The sequence below is a fragment of the Cyprinus carpio genome, chromosome B18 (genome assembly GCF_018340385.1).
Source record: "Cyprinus carpio isolate SPL01 chromosome B18, ASM1834038v1, whole genome shotgun sequence".
NCBI classification, from domain to species: Eukaryota; Metazoa; Chordata; class Actinopteri; order Cypriniformes; family Cyprinidae; genus Cyprinus; species Cyprinus carpio.
The window spans coordinates 17,955,761-17,973,359 of NC_056614.1; the positions used below are offsets into that span (position 1 = coordinate 17,955,761).

Sequence of the window (17,599 nt, forward strand, 5' to 3'; positions counted from 1 at the left end):
AAAACTATTAAAAGAAAAAACTATTAAATTGTTGTTAATTGAAATAAAGCTAAAATAAAATATAAATAATAGTTGAAAAACTTTAAAATTTAAACCAAACATAAGTGTTGCCTTGGCAACTAATAACAAGCCAAATAGAAATATTTAAAATAATAGTATTAATAAAATGTAATTAAAATAAGTAAAACAAAAGCACATACTAGACACAAACTAACATGAAAATCTAAAATTAAAAGGTAGCCTTATATAAAATATTAAATTATAATAGTATATAAATAATATTAAATTAACAAAGGTCCTGAACCCTGTGATAAGGCAGTGGTTCTCAAAATTCATGAAGCCAAGAAGGGGACATCCCCATTGCAAGTCTCAATATATCCCTTGTAGTTTAAGCTATTTCCTCTGGTACAGGAAGTAGAACAGAAACCAGGACTGTCAATAGAATAGAATAGAATGGAATAGAAAAGTAACTCTGTGAGTTTAGAATTTTTACAAATCAATAAAAAAAATGTTGAAAAAATGTTGTGGGGTATTATTTATATTTTAATTATGTTTATTTTGTGTTTTTTAGCGTTTTCAGGCATTTATCTTAGATTGTTTTAGTATATTTAAATAATTTGAAGTTTAATAGCAATGGACCCCGCCCGCCTCCATGAAGATTCTTTCCTGATTTTGCAAACGCGTCCCCAAAGCATATTTAAGTAAACACACCATAAAGAAAAAGAACACAGGGTACACTGTGCTGCATTCTGCGTGGTTTTACAAAAAGTATGCGTTTCCGTTTGCATACCAAGATTGTCCTACTGCACCTGCCGTAGTTTCAGCTTCCTGTTTTCATTTGTCCCAGTTTGTCATACGATGAAGGCGTTCCTTGCACCTTAGTTCACCGCGATTAGTAGTTTTAAACTATAAAGGTCTATCCAAACCCTGCAAAATGTCATCCAACAGTGGTATTCAAATCCCCAGCCGGCTGCCTTTGCTGTGCACTCATGATGGAGTGCTGTTACCGGGTTCGACCATGAGAATCAGCGTCGACACGGCGAGAAACATGCAACTAGTCAAGAGCAGACTGCTGAAGGGCACCTCGCTAAAAAGCACCATCATCGGGGTTATTCCTAACACCAGAGACCCCGAGCACGACAGCGATGAGCTCCCGTCTTTACATAGGTGGGTCTGTGCTGTCAGAGACGGTCAAACCCGCTGCTGCAGAACTGTCTTTCAGTTCCCTTATGAAACTATCTGAAGAGGTCCAATGGTCACTTTTGTGTTTGGTCCCATAGTCAACGTTAATGTTTGTTAGGGTGATAACTGACAGGCATGGCAGATACTATTTTATGTTCACTGAACTTTACCCTGAGAATGTGTAGTTAAATTATGTTCAAAATTAAATATTCAACTACATTCTTGTTTATTTATTTATTTCCTTACGTTACAGGCTACTAGCAGCAGTTTTTGTTTACTAGAACATTCGTTTGAGCAGCAGTTGGACTTTACACTTGCGAGTCTGCTATGCTCTAAATGGGTCTCAAAGTAAAAAATATTTAAATAATATGATAATGTGAGAGAGGAAAGTGTTTTGTTATTTTTGTGTGAATGAGTTTTGTTATTGTTGTGTAAGTCATAGAAATGTTATAGTAAATGTAATGTCTCTGGCTATGCTCTGCATGGTGGTTTAGAAAGACATATATCCTCCATACAAAAAGGAGATCCTCCCCAGCAATCTATAATTTTTTATTTTTTTAAATGCTTATCCAATAATCATGAAAGCATCTCCAAGCCAGATTGTGAGGCTGTCTTGGTTGGCAGCTCACTAGGTTTTAACGCACGGCCAGCATTTCCAATATACAGTACATAATATGTGTACATTAACTCAGTCATATTTGAACTTTTGTAATACAAAATTTCAATGTCTAGAAGAATTTTAAATAGAAACAAGAGTTATAAAATTATCGTTTTTATTTATAATCATTATTTGGTATGTTCTGTGCCTTTTTTTCATGTTAAATTACAATTTCTACATTATTTGGTATGTTCTGTGCCTGTTAATCTACAAATCTACTAAATCTACTTCGATATCATAAATTATTTTTTATTGTAAGTGTTGGTAAGGGATGATTGGTGTTATAGGTTGTGGGCAGCAACTGGCCAAAACCGCACTACACATTGCTCATTACGGGGTTGTGTCGTTTTCGTGTGACCCAGCTGCTGAGAGAGAGACCCTTCCCCGTGGCCGAGGTGGAACAGCTTGACAAACTGGAGCAGTACACAGAGGGAGGTCAGGCTGATGGAGAGCTGGGGGAGCTGTCACAGAGGTTCTATCAGGCGGCTGTACAGGTCAGGAGTAAAGGAACCTGCGTTTTTGTTTGTTATGTTTCTGTTAATAGTCTATAAAAATGCCAGGCTATTGCCACAGCGTCCTGAAATTACAAATATTATTCATTTGATACACTTGTGTATAATTTAATATAGTATGTTAAAACTTTTTAATGTTTTTGAAGGATGTCTTTTACACTCAACAAGTCTGCATTTATTTGATCAAAAATGCAGTAAAATCTGCAATATTGTGAAATATTATTGCAATTTAAAATATCTTTTTTCTATTGTAATATATTTTTGAAATGTAATATATTCCTATGATGGCTAACCTACATTTCCAACAGATATTACAGTCTTTATTGTCACATCATCCTTCAGAAATCATTCTAATATGCTAATTTGGTGCTCAAGAAACATTCCTTATTATTGCCAGTGTACAAAAAAGTTGTGCTGCTTAATATTTTTGTGAATACTATGTTACGTTTTTTTCAGGGTTCTTTGATAAATAAAAGAAACTGAAGTCTTTTGCAACATAAATGTCTAAATAAATTGTGGTTTTTGTATAATTAATGTTGTTTAATTTAGTTCAAAATAAAAGTTTTTGTTTACATAATATATGTATGTGTACTATGTATATTTATTATGTATATTTATATATACACACGCATGTATATATTTCAGAAAAATATGTTATGTTTATATATTAAATATATTTATTTATAATATCAATTATATGAATATAAATATAGACATGTACATACGTGTAAATATTTTTAAAATATATAATGTATGTGTGTGTATTTATATGTACATAATAAATATACACAGAACACACAAATATATTATGCAAACAAAAACTTTTATTTTGGATGCGATGACAGCAGTAAAATAAATAAATGCATAAATAATAAATCAATCAATAATCTTGCCTCTTTCTCAATAACTCCGGTAACCAATCAGGTCACTTACCTACTTTTACCAAACACTTCTTTTGTTTTATCAACAAAAATAACCAACTTGAGAATTTGATCAGTTTGTTGTGTAAAGGACTACACTTTAAATAAAAAGGTTCTTAAATGGCATCCAAAGTTTTCAAAAAAGATATTGCTAAGAGATATGAACAATAGTAATAATCAAGGACATAATTTTTTCATGACTGAAGAAAAGATGAATGTGATTGTGAGCCTTTTTTAATTTATTTTTTTGGCACCAGTCATCTATAGAGTGAGTCATCATTTAAACACTGAATGAATACAAAGGCTTCATTCTTTGCCAAATGCTACATGGTGATTCATTGCATGTAGGCTTTTCATTCGGTGTATTGACAGTGTTGTCTGGTCTCTCTTTATCCAGCTGGTTGGGATGTTGGACATGTCAGTGCCTGTGGTGGCTAAACTCAGGAGGCTGTTGGACAGTCTGCCCAGAGAAACACTACCGGATGTCCTGGCCTCCATGATCCGCACTTCCAACAAAGAGAAACTGCAGGTGCTGCAGTAGAAAGGGTTATTGTTTGTGTTAAATGATTTGCCTAGTGTGATCATACAAAAACTAAATATGCCAGCATTTTTATATATTTTTGTTTGTTGGCAGGTGCTGGATGCAGTAGACCTGGAAGAACGGTTTAAGAAGGCTCTTCCTCTGCTCACCAGACAAATTGAGGGGCTCAAGTTGCTGCAAAAGACCCGCAAACTCAGACCTGATGATGACAAGAGAGTAGGCCAACATCTGTTTCTCCTCTGCCTCATGAACACCCTCCTGTACACGTCCTGTTCTATCACACAATCCTTCTTCTTTCTCCTAGGTGTTGGCCATCCGTAAAGGTGGTGTGTTCCCAGGCCGTCAGTTCTCGCTGGATGAGGAGGTAGAGGATGAAGATGGGGATGACACGGCTATGCTGGAGAAGAAGGTGAAGGCAGCAGCTATGCCGGAAGCAGCACTGCGTGTGTGTCTCAAGGAGCTAAAACGGTACGTTCAGGTAATTTTTTTTAGAGGAAACCACATTTCATGGTTAGTTAATGTTCCATTGTTTTATGTTGTATTTGTTTTAAAGTGTTTTTCTTTAAAGTTTTTTTATTTTTTTTTTTATTGATATTTTAATTAATGAAACATTAATGGCCTCCCCTGCCAAAATGGTTCCTTCCAGGATTTCTTCCTCATCTACCTTACCCTATCTCAGAGAATTTTTTTTTTTACTTCTTTTTTACACAGATTAAAAAAGATGCCACAGTCCATGCCAGAGTATGCCCTCACCCACAACTATCTGGAGATGATGGTAGAGCTTCCCTGGAGCAAGAGCACTACAGGTTAGAAAGGAAAATAAAATGAAATACAATTAAAAAATAAACTAAAACAAAATAAAATGAACAAAATGTTTTTGGAATGAATAGAACAAATAGAATTGCTCACTTATTATTAATTATTAAACATATTTATGTTTAACCTTAAAAAAGTATATTATACTACATTTTATAGTTTATATAATGCTAAATATAATAAAATACATAGTATTTAAGTATAGCAATAAGGAATTTAGTTATTCCATCCACGCATAATCCATTTTAAAATATTCAAACTAGTAAAAGTTGGGGTATTTAAAAGTTGTTGTTTTTTTAAGTAAAAGATTTTATTTTTTAACATCATGCATTAAATTGGTCAAGAGTTATACAGTGTCCTGTTTCAAATAAATACTGTTCTATTGCTCAAATAATCTTGGAAAAAATTATGGTTTCAAAAAATATTAAGCAGCACAACTGATTTAGATTGTTTCTTGAGTACCAAATCAGAATGATTTCTGAATGATCATGTGACACTCATAGGAAAAATATACATTTTAAAATATATTAAAATAGAAACCTGTTTTTTTAATTATAATACTATTTCACATTATTACTGTTTACTGTATTTTTGATCAAGTAAATGCAGCCCTTTGTGTATTAGAGGCTTCTTTCAAAAACAAAAAAAATCTACCATCCCCAGATTTTTTAATGGTAATATATATTTCTAAATGGCCTATGTAATTGTTACCATTATATGTATAATAAACTGGTTGAATGTAAAAAAAAAAAAAAGGGTTAATAGAATGTTACATGTTGTATTTAAATAATTTGCTTTGAGTTGAGTTAACTGAATATTTAGATAAAATGACTAATTTAATCTAACAGTTTGAGGGAGCCACCAGTAGAGGGAGTCTTTTACCACATTTTGTGAAATGAGTTGCTCTCAGTGTAGAGGTGGAGAAAGATTTGAACTGTTTACATGTGTTATTCTTGTCTTGTTCTCCATGGCCACATGGAGCACGCTGAGAACTCAAGTACAGCAAATTATCTTGCCAAGCACAGCTAGAGTGTTTGACCATATGTTGAGAAGCATTAAACAAACATTTCTATTCTTTAATATTTTTTGTTTTATCATTTTTCCATGTACTGGATTGGAACTATTTGTTAACTACTCACTTGCAAACTCAAAAGCATGCACAAAAATGTATGCATTACTTACTATCCTAAGGTTATAGCTTGCCTTGAAATAAGACTCTGACTATCCATGAGGGGCTCAAACAAACATGCACACACACACACACACACACACACACTTCTGAATTCTGTTGGGAAAGTCTCATGTACATGAAGTCCATTTCACAGTATTTTAAGCTCATTGCTCAAGGGTGGGACTGCATTAGAAGAAAACTGATTTAGTGGTTTAGATCGGCGCTTGAAAGCTGGGAATAGAGAGGTCTGGCCTTACAGGAATGTTCTGCTGTAAATGCAAAATAGATGATTTGTGAGAACCATAAAGAAAAGTCTGTGCCCAGTTTAGGTTTACCATGAGACAGCTGCACGTATGTCTGTATCTTATTATATCAGGCAGTGGAAATGCATATGTCTTTGATAAAATACTCACATTCCTTTCAGAATTTTTACAACATGCGTGCAATCAGTGGCTGAAGCAATTGTGCATAGATATTGTTTGTGTGATTTTAGAAAATGTATTGGCTATTTATTATCAATTAATGACAAGAAAAGTAAATAACCAAATTATTTATTATGTATTTCAAACAATAATATGTATTATTTTGTATTGGCTATTTATTATCAATTAATGACTAGAAAATTATATTTTTAATTATTATTATGTGTATGTATATTGTTTTTATATGGTTTATTTTTTTTAATTTGAAGGAATATTGCAAAAAATTAATGTATATTTTTTATATTTGGTTTTATTTTTATTTGTAATTTATTCCTGTGATGGCAAAGCTGAATTTTCAGCAGTCTTGAGTGACACATGATCCTTTACAAATAGAATTAAAAAATTTCTATATCGTTTTTTTTATTATTTATTTTTTAGTGTTAAGTTTAAAGCATCAGTGTTTATTTAAAAATATAAATATCTTTGAAAAGAATTATTACTGAGCCCAAGCTTTTGAACGTTAGGGTATATCTGCATTATTTGAACTCTCATCTCTGTTATTGTTGTCTAATCAGATTGCCTGGACATCCGTGCGGCGCGTGTACTCTTGGATAATGATCACTATGCCATGGAGAAACTGAAGAGAAGGGTGCTGGAGTATCTGGCAGTGCGGCAGCTCAAGAGCACCCTTAAGGGTCCCATACTATGTTTTGTGGGACCCCCTGGTGTGGGAAAGACCAGTGTCGGGCGTTCCATTGCTCGCACTCTGGGTCGAGAGTTCCATCGCATTGCCTTAGGAGGAGTCTGTGATCAGTCTGACATCCGTGGCCACAGGTGAGAGGTCATCATACAGGTAGTGCACTCAGTGATCTTCAAACAGGTATGCTATACGATACATATAGTCTTAGTGTCAGACTGCTTTGAAGAAGAAACATTTTACATGCAGGGTCAGACAGGGTTCACGGATGTAAAAGACTTCACCTCAAATTATTGCAACCTTGCTGAATATAAGTATTGATTTCTTTCCAAAACAATAATACTAACCCCAAACCTTTGAAAGATAGTGTGTTAGTGTTGGACAATATGTTTAATTGTCATAACGTCCTATCGTTAGCCTGTGAGATCACCGATACATGATATTATCGTGCTAATTTATTTCATTATTTACTTGGTTTCATTGCTAGAAAGTGAACCAACTCCAGCGTATGGCTTAAAGCAGCCTTATGTTTTTAATATGACTGAATTTGTTTTTAACATGATAACAATTTAATAGAAACATTGTAAGTTATTAATTATAACATTACATTTCCTCAATTATTCAATCAGTAGCTACAGAACACGAATAAAGAACATGCATCACCATCACTGACTTAAGTCCTGCTCGAGTTTATGCACTTTTAAAAAAGATTAGATAATGTGAGAGATCGATGCATGATTAGTTTTTACTATATAAACATTAACCATCTGTTAAGATTACTGTTAAAAAAAGGCCATTTTCCAGTGCATTGCTAAAAACTTGTGACCCAACCCTGATCTTACTGTGATTAACCCTGGTGTTACATTACTAATCCAAGATCATTCAGACGCTGAAACTCAATATAGCCATTCAGGCATTGTTTTGCCATCAAATGGTGAGTCACAACCAACGTGTGAAGCATGCGGCGATGCAAATGTGTGCAGATGCGTCAGATTGAGGTATCAGACTGTGATGAACCACAAAGAGACGTTACGTAGTGCCCCTTCTATAACGAGAGGAACTTTAAACCATGACCTGCACTAATGACTTCTTTGATGTTCCCTCTGATCTCTTGACACTTTAGAAACTAGAAGGTGATAACAATCATGACACCCTGCAGGCCAGGGCGAGCCTTCGTGTTTTCTGATTGGTTAACGTCAGACCTCACACTCACATACGGAAAATGTGTCCTTAGGACAAACAGCTCTTATGAGGCTTTTCCCACACACTCTCTGCATTTGTCTTGTAGATTGCACGCCACTTTAAAAGAGTCTGCATTAGTTTACTACAGTATAGTGTATAAAGTTTAATGATAGTCTTACAGCCCCTAATGACTGTAATTAAGGCACAATTCCATCCTGTCTGTCTTCGCATCCTGTCTTTTGTCAGTTCAGTAGGATGAAATACCAGTTTTAGTGTTTTTAACCACATCAGACGCATCCGTGCCTCATCCAGCAACATCATCAAGAAGTTATTCATTATATTTATTCATTTTCAAATTGCATTTGTGATTCATGCTGTAACCTGTTGCACAGCACATTAATTATGTTCCATCAGCAGTAGCACCTAAGACAGCCAATAGCAACCTGAATGGGACTGCATCAAAACAGTTGCACTTCAGGTCGCTGTGTAGGATGATTGTGATCCTTTCTTTTGTTTGCCCACCGGAGCACTGATACAGATTTTTTTTTCACTCCTCTCATAATTTTCTACTTCGTCGTTTATCCCTGCCTCTCGATACTTTCTGCCCACTCCCACTTTATCTCCATGTGTCTCCTTCCTCAGGCGCACGTACGTAGGTAGCATGCCTGGTCGCATTATAAATGGACTGAAGACTGTTGGGGTAAACAACCCTGTCTTTTTATTGGACGAGGTGGACAAACTGGGGAAGAGCCTGCAGGGAGATCCTGCTGCCGCCCTGCTGGAGGTGAGAGGCGCTACATGTAGGTTACAACTGCTACTTGCCTTGACCAGTCTCAGACTACAAGGAAATCCAGATATATATTATTACATCACTAACAGGTTAAGTAAAATATATAGTTTAATATTTCGCATATTTTCTTCTGTAGACTTAATTTCTATAGTGAATAAATGAGCTGTGGACACCGTTGACTGACCTGGGATAAATGAAATGCTATTTTGTTTACAAGCTGTTTTATTGATGTCTTTCCGTGGTTGAAACACAGATTGAGCGATTATGGGGCATGAGATGTTCATTCATGTTTATTTGGAGTTAAAACTAGAACTAAAGAAGAAGGGATGGTCACGCTCGCTCAAGCTCCGTGCTGCTGTTTGAACTGAAGTGCTTATACAGCAATCTGCTGCACCACATCAGAGAGCATGAAAATACCATTTATTGTTTGAATTTCCGGAAAAAATGGGCATACTTTGAAACGTGAGACTTTGATTCTTATCAAAATTAACAATATATAAACTGGACGTTTCCAATGAATGAATGAAATTCATTTTCAGTACGGTAATGTTATAAATGGGGATGGAATGTGATATGCTGGAGACGGAATTGTGCAAAACCGACAGATATTTCTGTCAGGGCAGGTCGCCCTGTTCCAGTGTGATATTACCCAGACATAATATTACTGCATGATATTATATGCCACAATACTGAAAGAAAATGTTTTATTGCAATTGTTTGTGTGTGGTCTACAAGATCAGTTTGCATGCAAGGTAAGTGCATGCATACCATAGGTAGTAGGTAATAGGTTTGTTGTCCCTTCTGTGCACAGTATCACATATACATCGCCATTTGCATACACTTGAATGCACATGAGCCAGTTTGTTTCACTGAGATAAATATCTGCTGTGACGCAGCTGTTCCTGAAGTTCTGAACATCTTTTTATCTGTGACTGTAATCCTCTTATCTCCTGCCCTGATGAGTTTTTACTACAATCCAGCAGAGGAAGAGAAATGCATCTTACACTTTTACCAGAGATCAGCAGTCGGTATCCTGTAATCAGAAGATCGCCACTCAAAAACCATCCGGGGAGTGACGCTCATCTCGTACTGTAAAACATGTGACCCTTTTCATTGTACTCCAGATGAAAAGAGATATAGGGAAGTTCATCACAGGGCGGACGTGACCTGGCAAGCTCAGCAGAAAGCTCTGTGTTTATTTTGTCAGAAGCTGAGAGCAAGCATGCTTTTTTTAGGGAAGCATTTCAAAATAAATTGTTTTGAGATGGTTGTTTATAGCTATAGTGGTGTTGTTTTAAACCTTTGACCCGGAGTATTAATTTTTAGCATGTAACTCATCTTGCACTGAGCTACAGATATGCATAATACCTCAAATAGTGCACAGTTGGGTACACAATTAGGCTTATTTAGATATTTTTTTTTAGTTTTGCCAAACAGCCTATCATCTTGTGAGCTTGGTATAATTTCGTTTTTACAAAAAATAATATCGGTAGTAATTATTATGTATCAAGACAGTGTTAGTTTTGTTAATGTACCATCTAGTGCTGATTCTAACAGAAGGGGCTTGAGCAGCCTACTGTTGCTATGGTTACCTCCTCAGGCTAGAGCAGTTTCTGTTCATGTTCATGATCCATTTGACATGGCGAAATCTTACAATCTAACTTTTGTGTTAAAACATTCCTTATGCAGTATGCTGAATTTTAACCGTTTGTGTATTTTTAAGAAGTCCCCCATAAACTGCTCCTTACATACCTACTGAATTTTGTGGAAATAAACTGTGACCTTTATCAGGTTCTGGACCCGGAGCAGAACCACAGCTTCACTGACCATTACCTCAACGTGCCGTTTGACCTCTCACAAGTCCTCTTCATCGCCACAGCAAACACCACGGCCACCATCCCCCCTGCCTTACTGGACAGAATGGAGGTCCTCCAGGTGCCAGGTCAGAGTTCAGTTTCGGACAAAAAAGACAGCAGGATGTGGCATTGACGATGTGACATTTTAATTGATTAATTCCTGGCTATTTGAACTCGAACACAATTAACTCTATCTTACAACCGAGCAGATGGTTCTGTAGTTGAATGCTTGATTAGTTTATTGTGATTTGTGTTCTGAATATCAGCACGTGTGTCTCATTAGGGTACACCCAGGAGGAGAAGGTAGAAATCGCCCATCGGCACCTGATCCCTCATCAGCTGGAGCAGCACGGACTGACCCCACAACAGCTCCAGATCCCACAGGACACCACAAAGGATATCATCAGCAAGTATGCACACAAACACACACACACACTCAGGGTTTTGTTTTCTAAAGAGGTTCAGGCTGATAACAGCACTTGATAACTCACATGGAGGACAGAAGGGTGAGATTAAAGTGTCCAAACAGGAGCATTCATTGTCAGTTAAGAGCTAATCACACACACTAACAAATTAATCCACTCCTCCATCCACATGTATTTGTAAGTTAACATACCACTTGCATTGACTTTAAATGGTGAATATATCGGTGATACATGATCAACATATTTTACATGATAATATATATATATATGTGTGTGTGTGTGTGTGTGTGTGTTTAAATAAATATATAAATAATATTAAAATACTAAATATAAAATATATGTATACAAGTATATACATAGTATAAAAAATAATAAATCTATTTATATGGACTGTATATAATTTAAATTAATCTAGAATTAATAATATAAATTGATATATTTAAATATATAAATATATAGGTATGTAAGCATGTAAATATAAAGCATCTATTAAATATATATATATGGTATTTAATGATGTAATTTTAATGAATAAATAAAATAGATACAGTACCACTTAAGGCAGCCAGGTCTCCTCCTGTAAACTATATCCTCTGCTGTCTCACTTCCTCCTTCAAAACCGTATCTTATGACAGGCTGCCAAACTTCTCTTCTAAATGTCTGCAGTCCATTAGGGATTGTCAATTAGAGATGTTTGCAGAGCAAACTAATTAATTACCTCAGAGCTTGCTAATTTTGGGATGATTATCTGCTAAAAAGCAATCAATACATGACCCCGGCTCAGCAGTGGCGGCAGTAATGACAGAGTGATTTGTGTGTGAACGTGTTTGTAGGTACACACGGGAGGCAGGCGTGCGCTCTTTGGAGAGGAAGATCGGGGCCATCTGTCGAGCGGTGGCTGTGAAGGTCGCTGAAGGTCATAAGGTCTCTAGAGCAGAGTCCCCCACTGAACAACATGCAGGTAAAACTGGGACTTTTTCATCTCACTCATTAATGTTGTTTACGGCTGGAATTACACCAGCTTCCTCGGCTCTGCTTCAGTCGTAGACTCGGGATTGATGGCCATAGCCTTTGGGCAAAGATAAAACAGTCTGTTCCAGTGTGCTCTTGTCTTTGTTGCGTCCCGATGGCCCACACTGAAATGTCATTGGATGAAAAAAGTGTACACATATAAAAAATATTTAAATCAAATTGTTATTATCAATTTATTATTTATAAAATAAAATAATTTAATTAAATTATATTAAATTCTTAAATTCAAATATATTGAATATAAAACATACAAATGTTAAAATAAATACATTATTACGCATGTTATTTTATTGTCAGTGCAAAATAATTTATAAAAAAAAACAATTAGATTATAATAAATTAAATGAAATATAATATAAAATACTAAATATATAAAAATGTTAAAATAAATACATTTCCTTTTATTAAAAAGGGAAATATTTTATTTTTACTTCATAAAATAACAATTGCATGAAATTATGTTTAATTATATTTATCAAATATTCATTTTATTATCAAAACAATATTTTGAAACAGAATAGTTAATTAAATCTAATATATGATAATATATTTTATTTTATTTTATTTTATTATTTTATTTTATTTTATTCACCTTTTCTTTAAAAATTGGCTTCTGTATTGTCCTTAAAAATCCCCATAATGATGGACCACTAGTCTTGCATCTGGTAGGACACTCTTAAGGATGCATTCGATTGAGGAACACTTCTGTATGTCTATTGTGTATTGCTTCCTGACAGCAGTGGCTCAGAAAGGGTTTAGCATTCCGTGCTTACTTCAGCACAATCCATAACACATACTTACCCTCGCTGTGTCACACAGACGGAATCAAGTACACACTAACTCTAGTGCATGTGTAGGGAACCCACGCTGAGAAATTATGAAACGTACAGTCAGAAGAACTAGTCTCACACATTATGAAAACCTCAGAACACACATGCACATATTGGTCATCAATCTCTCTAAGCATGGGCCCCCTGAGGGGTGGAGGAGGGTAAAGCGTGCTAACAGACGGCCTTAGAACCCCCCTTCACATCTTGCTGCAGCTGCTCCTCTGTAACAGAAGTAATAGCGTGGCCAGTTAACACTCTGTTCTGCTTCTCAGTCCTCTCCTGCATGGCCCATGTGTGCGATCAGATTTAGAGAGATGAGGGTCAGGGGTTTTCTTTTGCTCTCCATGTTGCCTGACAGCCAGAATAAAGCTTTGAAACGAGTGTATGAGCGCTTTTATTTATTTTCAGTCTCTCTGTAGCAGGTGTTGTTCTTAGTGTGAACATCATGACAGCTGTCGCATGTGCTTCCTGCTGTTAACTCTTTCAGTACATCTCAGTCTTCTTACAGTGCAGTGTCTGCATTAACCTCTTGAGTTACAGGGAAATCAATGAGCTGGTTGTTCAGGTATCCATCCGATTCCTTATAAAGGAGCGAAACTCTGATGCTCTTTAAAGGAGAACTTTTTTTTGTTGCGCTTGCTGATATTGAATATACTGTGAATGTAATTTTCTGCAAAAGTTTTCAATTACTTATGGCATCTGACAGTAGGATTGTAAAATCCAGTACAATTTGGCTGTTCATATGACCAACATGCCCCCCCCAGCTCCATCCCACTTTTAATACTAAGGCATAATTTTTAAATATTTTTCAAAAGCACTATTCATTTCTTTGTCTAAATAAAATAAAATAATTAAAATCAGTTAAATGAAATCAAATTAATTATATTTCCTTGTTTTCTTATGTGAAAATAAAATAATAATAAAAATGACAAAATACATGAAAAATGTTATAACATTAAAATAGTTTTTTTTTGTATTTTTGTAATGAATAAAAACTATTGAGTGCAGTTTTAAAGTCGGCATGTGCAGTGCTTTATATATATATATATATATATATATATATATATATATATATATATATATTTTTTTATATATATATATATATATATATATATATATACACACAAAACAATGTAATGTAGTTATTATTATTTGTCTTGGTCCACTTTGGCTTGTTAGCAGAAAATAAGGTACAGAAAAGTACAACATTTTAATAAATTATTATGAAAGTCAGAAAATGTGCGCTGATCATGCACAACAAAATCTTATAAATCATTATTAAGTCTCTTCTCAGAATGGCATATGCATTTTCCTTCTTTGTTCTTCAGAACATGATGCTCCTCCTTTGCATGTCATTGACAGTCTAGTCACATGACTTGTGGGCAGCAAGGGGCATGTATATAATTGTGTCTTGCCAAGGGCAAATTTAAAAAATAAAAAAAAAATTGACGTTGAAAGTAAATACACCCTGAAGCTGCTTTCTTTATGATGTATGATATTAAAACCTATAATACCTTATTGTTTCCTTCCAAAATGAAGATAGCACCTGCTCTCCCCTTAGCTGGACCCCTGTGGCATTTTTCTACAGCCTATAATTCTCCATTATTTCAGACGGCTCTCTTTCTTGCTTTTCTTTTCACTTTTCTCCCCTCCCGCCTCAATGTCTGTCACCTTCCTTAATGAAAAGCCTCAAATAGACATGATAATAGAAGTGCCAGCGTGATAAAATTTTATAGCTTTTTTTGTCTTGTAAATTCACTTTTCTGAATATGGTTTTATCTCTGCTTAAATGGAGTTGACTTTTAGTTCATGAAATGTCAATCACTTATCTCTTTTATATTGACACACCCGAGTTTTAAATGGACTAAAAACCATCACTAAAAACTCCATCAATGTTTTCACCAGTTTCCCATGAGAGATCTTTGTATCTTTCAGACCAGAATACAGAGAACAAGGAGGAGGATTCTGGGATAGCGTCACCTCCAGAGATGCCAATTGTTATTGACCACATTGCCCTTAAGGATATTCTTGGGCCACCAGTCTTTGAAATGGAGGTATGAATCAAATAAAAGCCTGAAGGCTCTTGTGTGTCTATTCAGGAATTGTTTCTAAAATGTATAGAAAGCACTTCAGCTCTTCACTTTTGTGTATGATCCTTATAAGAAAGTCAAAAGCATTTTTTGTGTCTCCACAAAAATTGTAATACGGTATTAAGCATAACATTTACAATAATAATAAATGTTTCCTAAGCACCAAATCAGCATATTAGAATGATTTCTGAAGGGTCATGTGATACTAAAGACAGTAGTAATGGCTGTTGAGAAATCATTTTTAAATAGAAACTGTTATTGTAAATTATAATAATATTTCAGAATATATGCAGCCTTGATGAGAAAAAGAGTCTTCACATTTTCAAAAATCTCCCCAAGCCCCAACCTTTGAATGGCAGTGTATGACTAGGGACCCACATATCATAAGGATTTGGGAGTATGCTCTTGCAACCACCCAGAATATCTTAGCAACGATATAGCAACTACCAAAACATATGAGCATCACAACGCCAAGTTTTGAATGAGCAAGCATCACCTACATATTCTTCAGAAAAGTCTAGTAGTCCATGTTCTTTTAAATTGAAGGCTGATGTCATTTTCAGTGCGGTCCTGTCCTTACTTGTGTATGGATCTTCGATTGTCCACAAACCTTTCGGACTGCTAGCCCCTGACCCTGTGTGTGCTGTGCTGTTGTGTTTCTCAGAGGAGGAGTGCTCTCTCTTCTCTCTAATGGAGGCTGCATTCCTGCCATGCCTATGGGGACGCGGCAGTCAGAGAACAGCTGAAGTTCTGCTGAACTATTACACACATCTTCTCCTTTGAAAACTTACGTTAGCCCTGGACTTTCTGCAGCTAGTTTACCAAGTGTACAAACAAACATAAGTTAATGTTTTTGAAAGAATCCCTGGTCACGCTTTATTTTAAGGTCCAATTCTCGGTATTAACAATTAACTACAGCTTTTGCCTCAATAAACTCCTAATTTGCTGCTTATTAATAGTTAGTAAGGTAGTTGTTAAGTTAGGGATGTAGAATATGGCCATGCTGCAGAATATGTGCTTTATAAGTACTAATAAACAGACAATATGATAATAATAATAGACATGCTAATAAGCAACTAGTTCATAGTGAGAATCGGTCCCTACACTAAAGTGTTACAGAAATGTTTATAAAATCAGGCTTTCTTACTTTTAATAGGCAAATTCTTAATCTAGATGTGTTGGGAATAAACCATAAGCTTGTCATGTTTTTAAACATTTAAAGTTTATAAAGATGTATATGTGTTTTTTTGACATGTTAAGATAAGTATGTTAAGGGCGTAACCAGAGCTGTCTATGATTGTAGGTCTCGGAGCGACTGACCCTGCCAGGTGTGGCGATTGGGCTGGCCTGGACTCCGATGGGTGGAGAGATCATGTTTGTGGAGGCCAGTCGTATGGAAGGAGACGGTCAGTTGACTCTGACGGGACAGCTGGGCGATGTCATGAAGGAATCGGCCCATTTAGCTATCAGCTGGCTCCGCAGCAATGCCAAAACCTACCTCCTTGCTAATGGTAAGTTACAGACATACGCTACATTAAAATGTCAAATGAAAGAAGTCTTGTGAATATTATTACAATTAAAAAAAGCAACTTTTTTTATTTTAATATTTTTCTAAATGTAATTTATTCTTGTGATTGACTGTGAGCAAGACTGATTTATGTGTTTGAATGATGTTGTTGTAGGCAGCGCTGATCCTCTGGAGGGTACCGATATCCACTTGCACTTCCCAGCAGGTGCCGTTACCAAGGACGGACCCTCTGCTGGTGTTACAATAGTAACGTGCCTGGCTTCGCTGTTGAGTGGGCGGCTGGTGCGCTCTGATGTGGCCATGACTGGAGAGATCACTCTGAGAGGACTGGTGCTGCCGGTGAGGAACCCAAAGCACATCCTTCACAGAAGCATTCATCATTGGAAGTTGCTGGTATCTCACAAGATGTATCTTGTCTCTCTACAGGTGGGAGGTATAAAGGATAAAGTCCTGGCAGCTCATCGAGCCAATCTGAAACGAGTTATCATCCCCAAGCGCAATGAGAAAGATCTGGAGGAGATACCTGCCCATGTGCGAGCTGACCTGGATTTTGTTTTCGCCAGCACTCTGGATGAAGTCCTGAATGCGGCCTTTGATGGCGGTTTTCCCGCAGCTGTCAATCATCCACAAGTTGTCAGCAAACTCTGAGATTGTAGCTGCTAGACAAACCCATGAGCCCAAGACTTTGTTTTTCCTCATAGGAAGCTTAACACTAAGCACTTACTCTCACCTTAAAGGGATACTCCACAGGAAAATGAAAATTTTGAAAATGAAAAATGTTGTTCCAAACCCGTAAAAGCTTCGTTCATCTTCGGAACACAGTTAAGATATTTTGGATGAAAACCGGGAGGCTAGTGACTGTCCCATAGTAAATTACACTGTAAAGGTCTAGAAAAGTATGAAAAGCATCATCAGAATAGTCCATCTGCCATCAGTGGTTCAACCAC

At 36.0% G+C, this 17,599-nt stretch overlaps 1 protein-coding gene across 1 annotated transcript; it reads left to right on the top strand.

The window, feature by feature from the left end:
• The first annotated feature begins 658 nt into the window (after positions 1 to 658).
• Positions 659 to 17,424, top strand: LOC109081167 (lon protease homolog 2, peroxisomal-like). The gene is given in 15 exon segments (XM_042744147.1): positions 659 to 1,167; positions 2,100 to 2,334; positions 3,670 to 3,801; positions 3,907 to 4,029; positions 4,118 to 4,281; positions 4,525 to 4,619; positions 6,798 to 7,056; positions 8,744 to 8,885; positions 10,683 to 10,833; positions 11,031 to 11,157; positions 12,006 to 12,133; positions 14,970 to 15,088; positions 16,428 to 16,635; positions 16,807 to 16,991; positions 17,079 to 17,424. Coding segments are annotated over 15 exon segments (2,523 nt in total). The 5' UTR covers positions 659 to 934; the 3' UTR covers positions 17,301 to 17,424.
• The last annotated feature ends 175 nt before the right edge of the window (positions 17,425 to 17,599 follow it).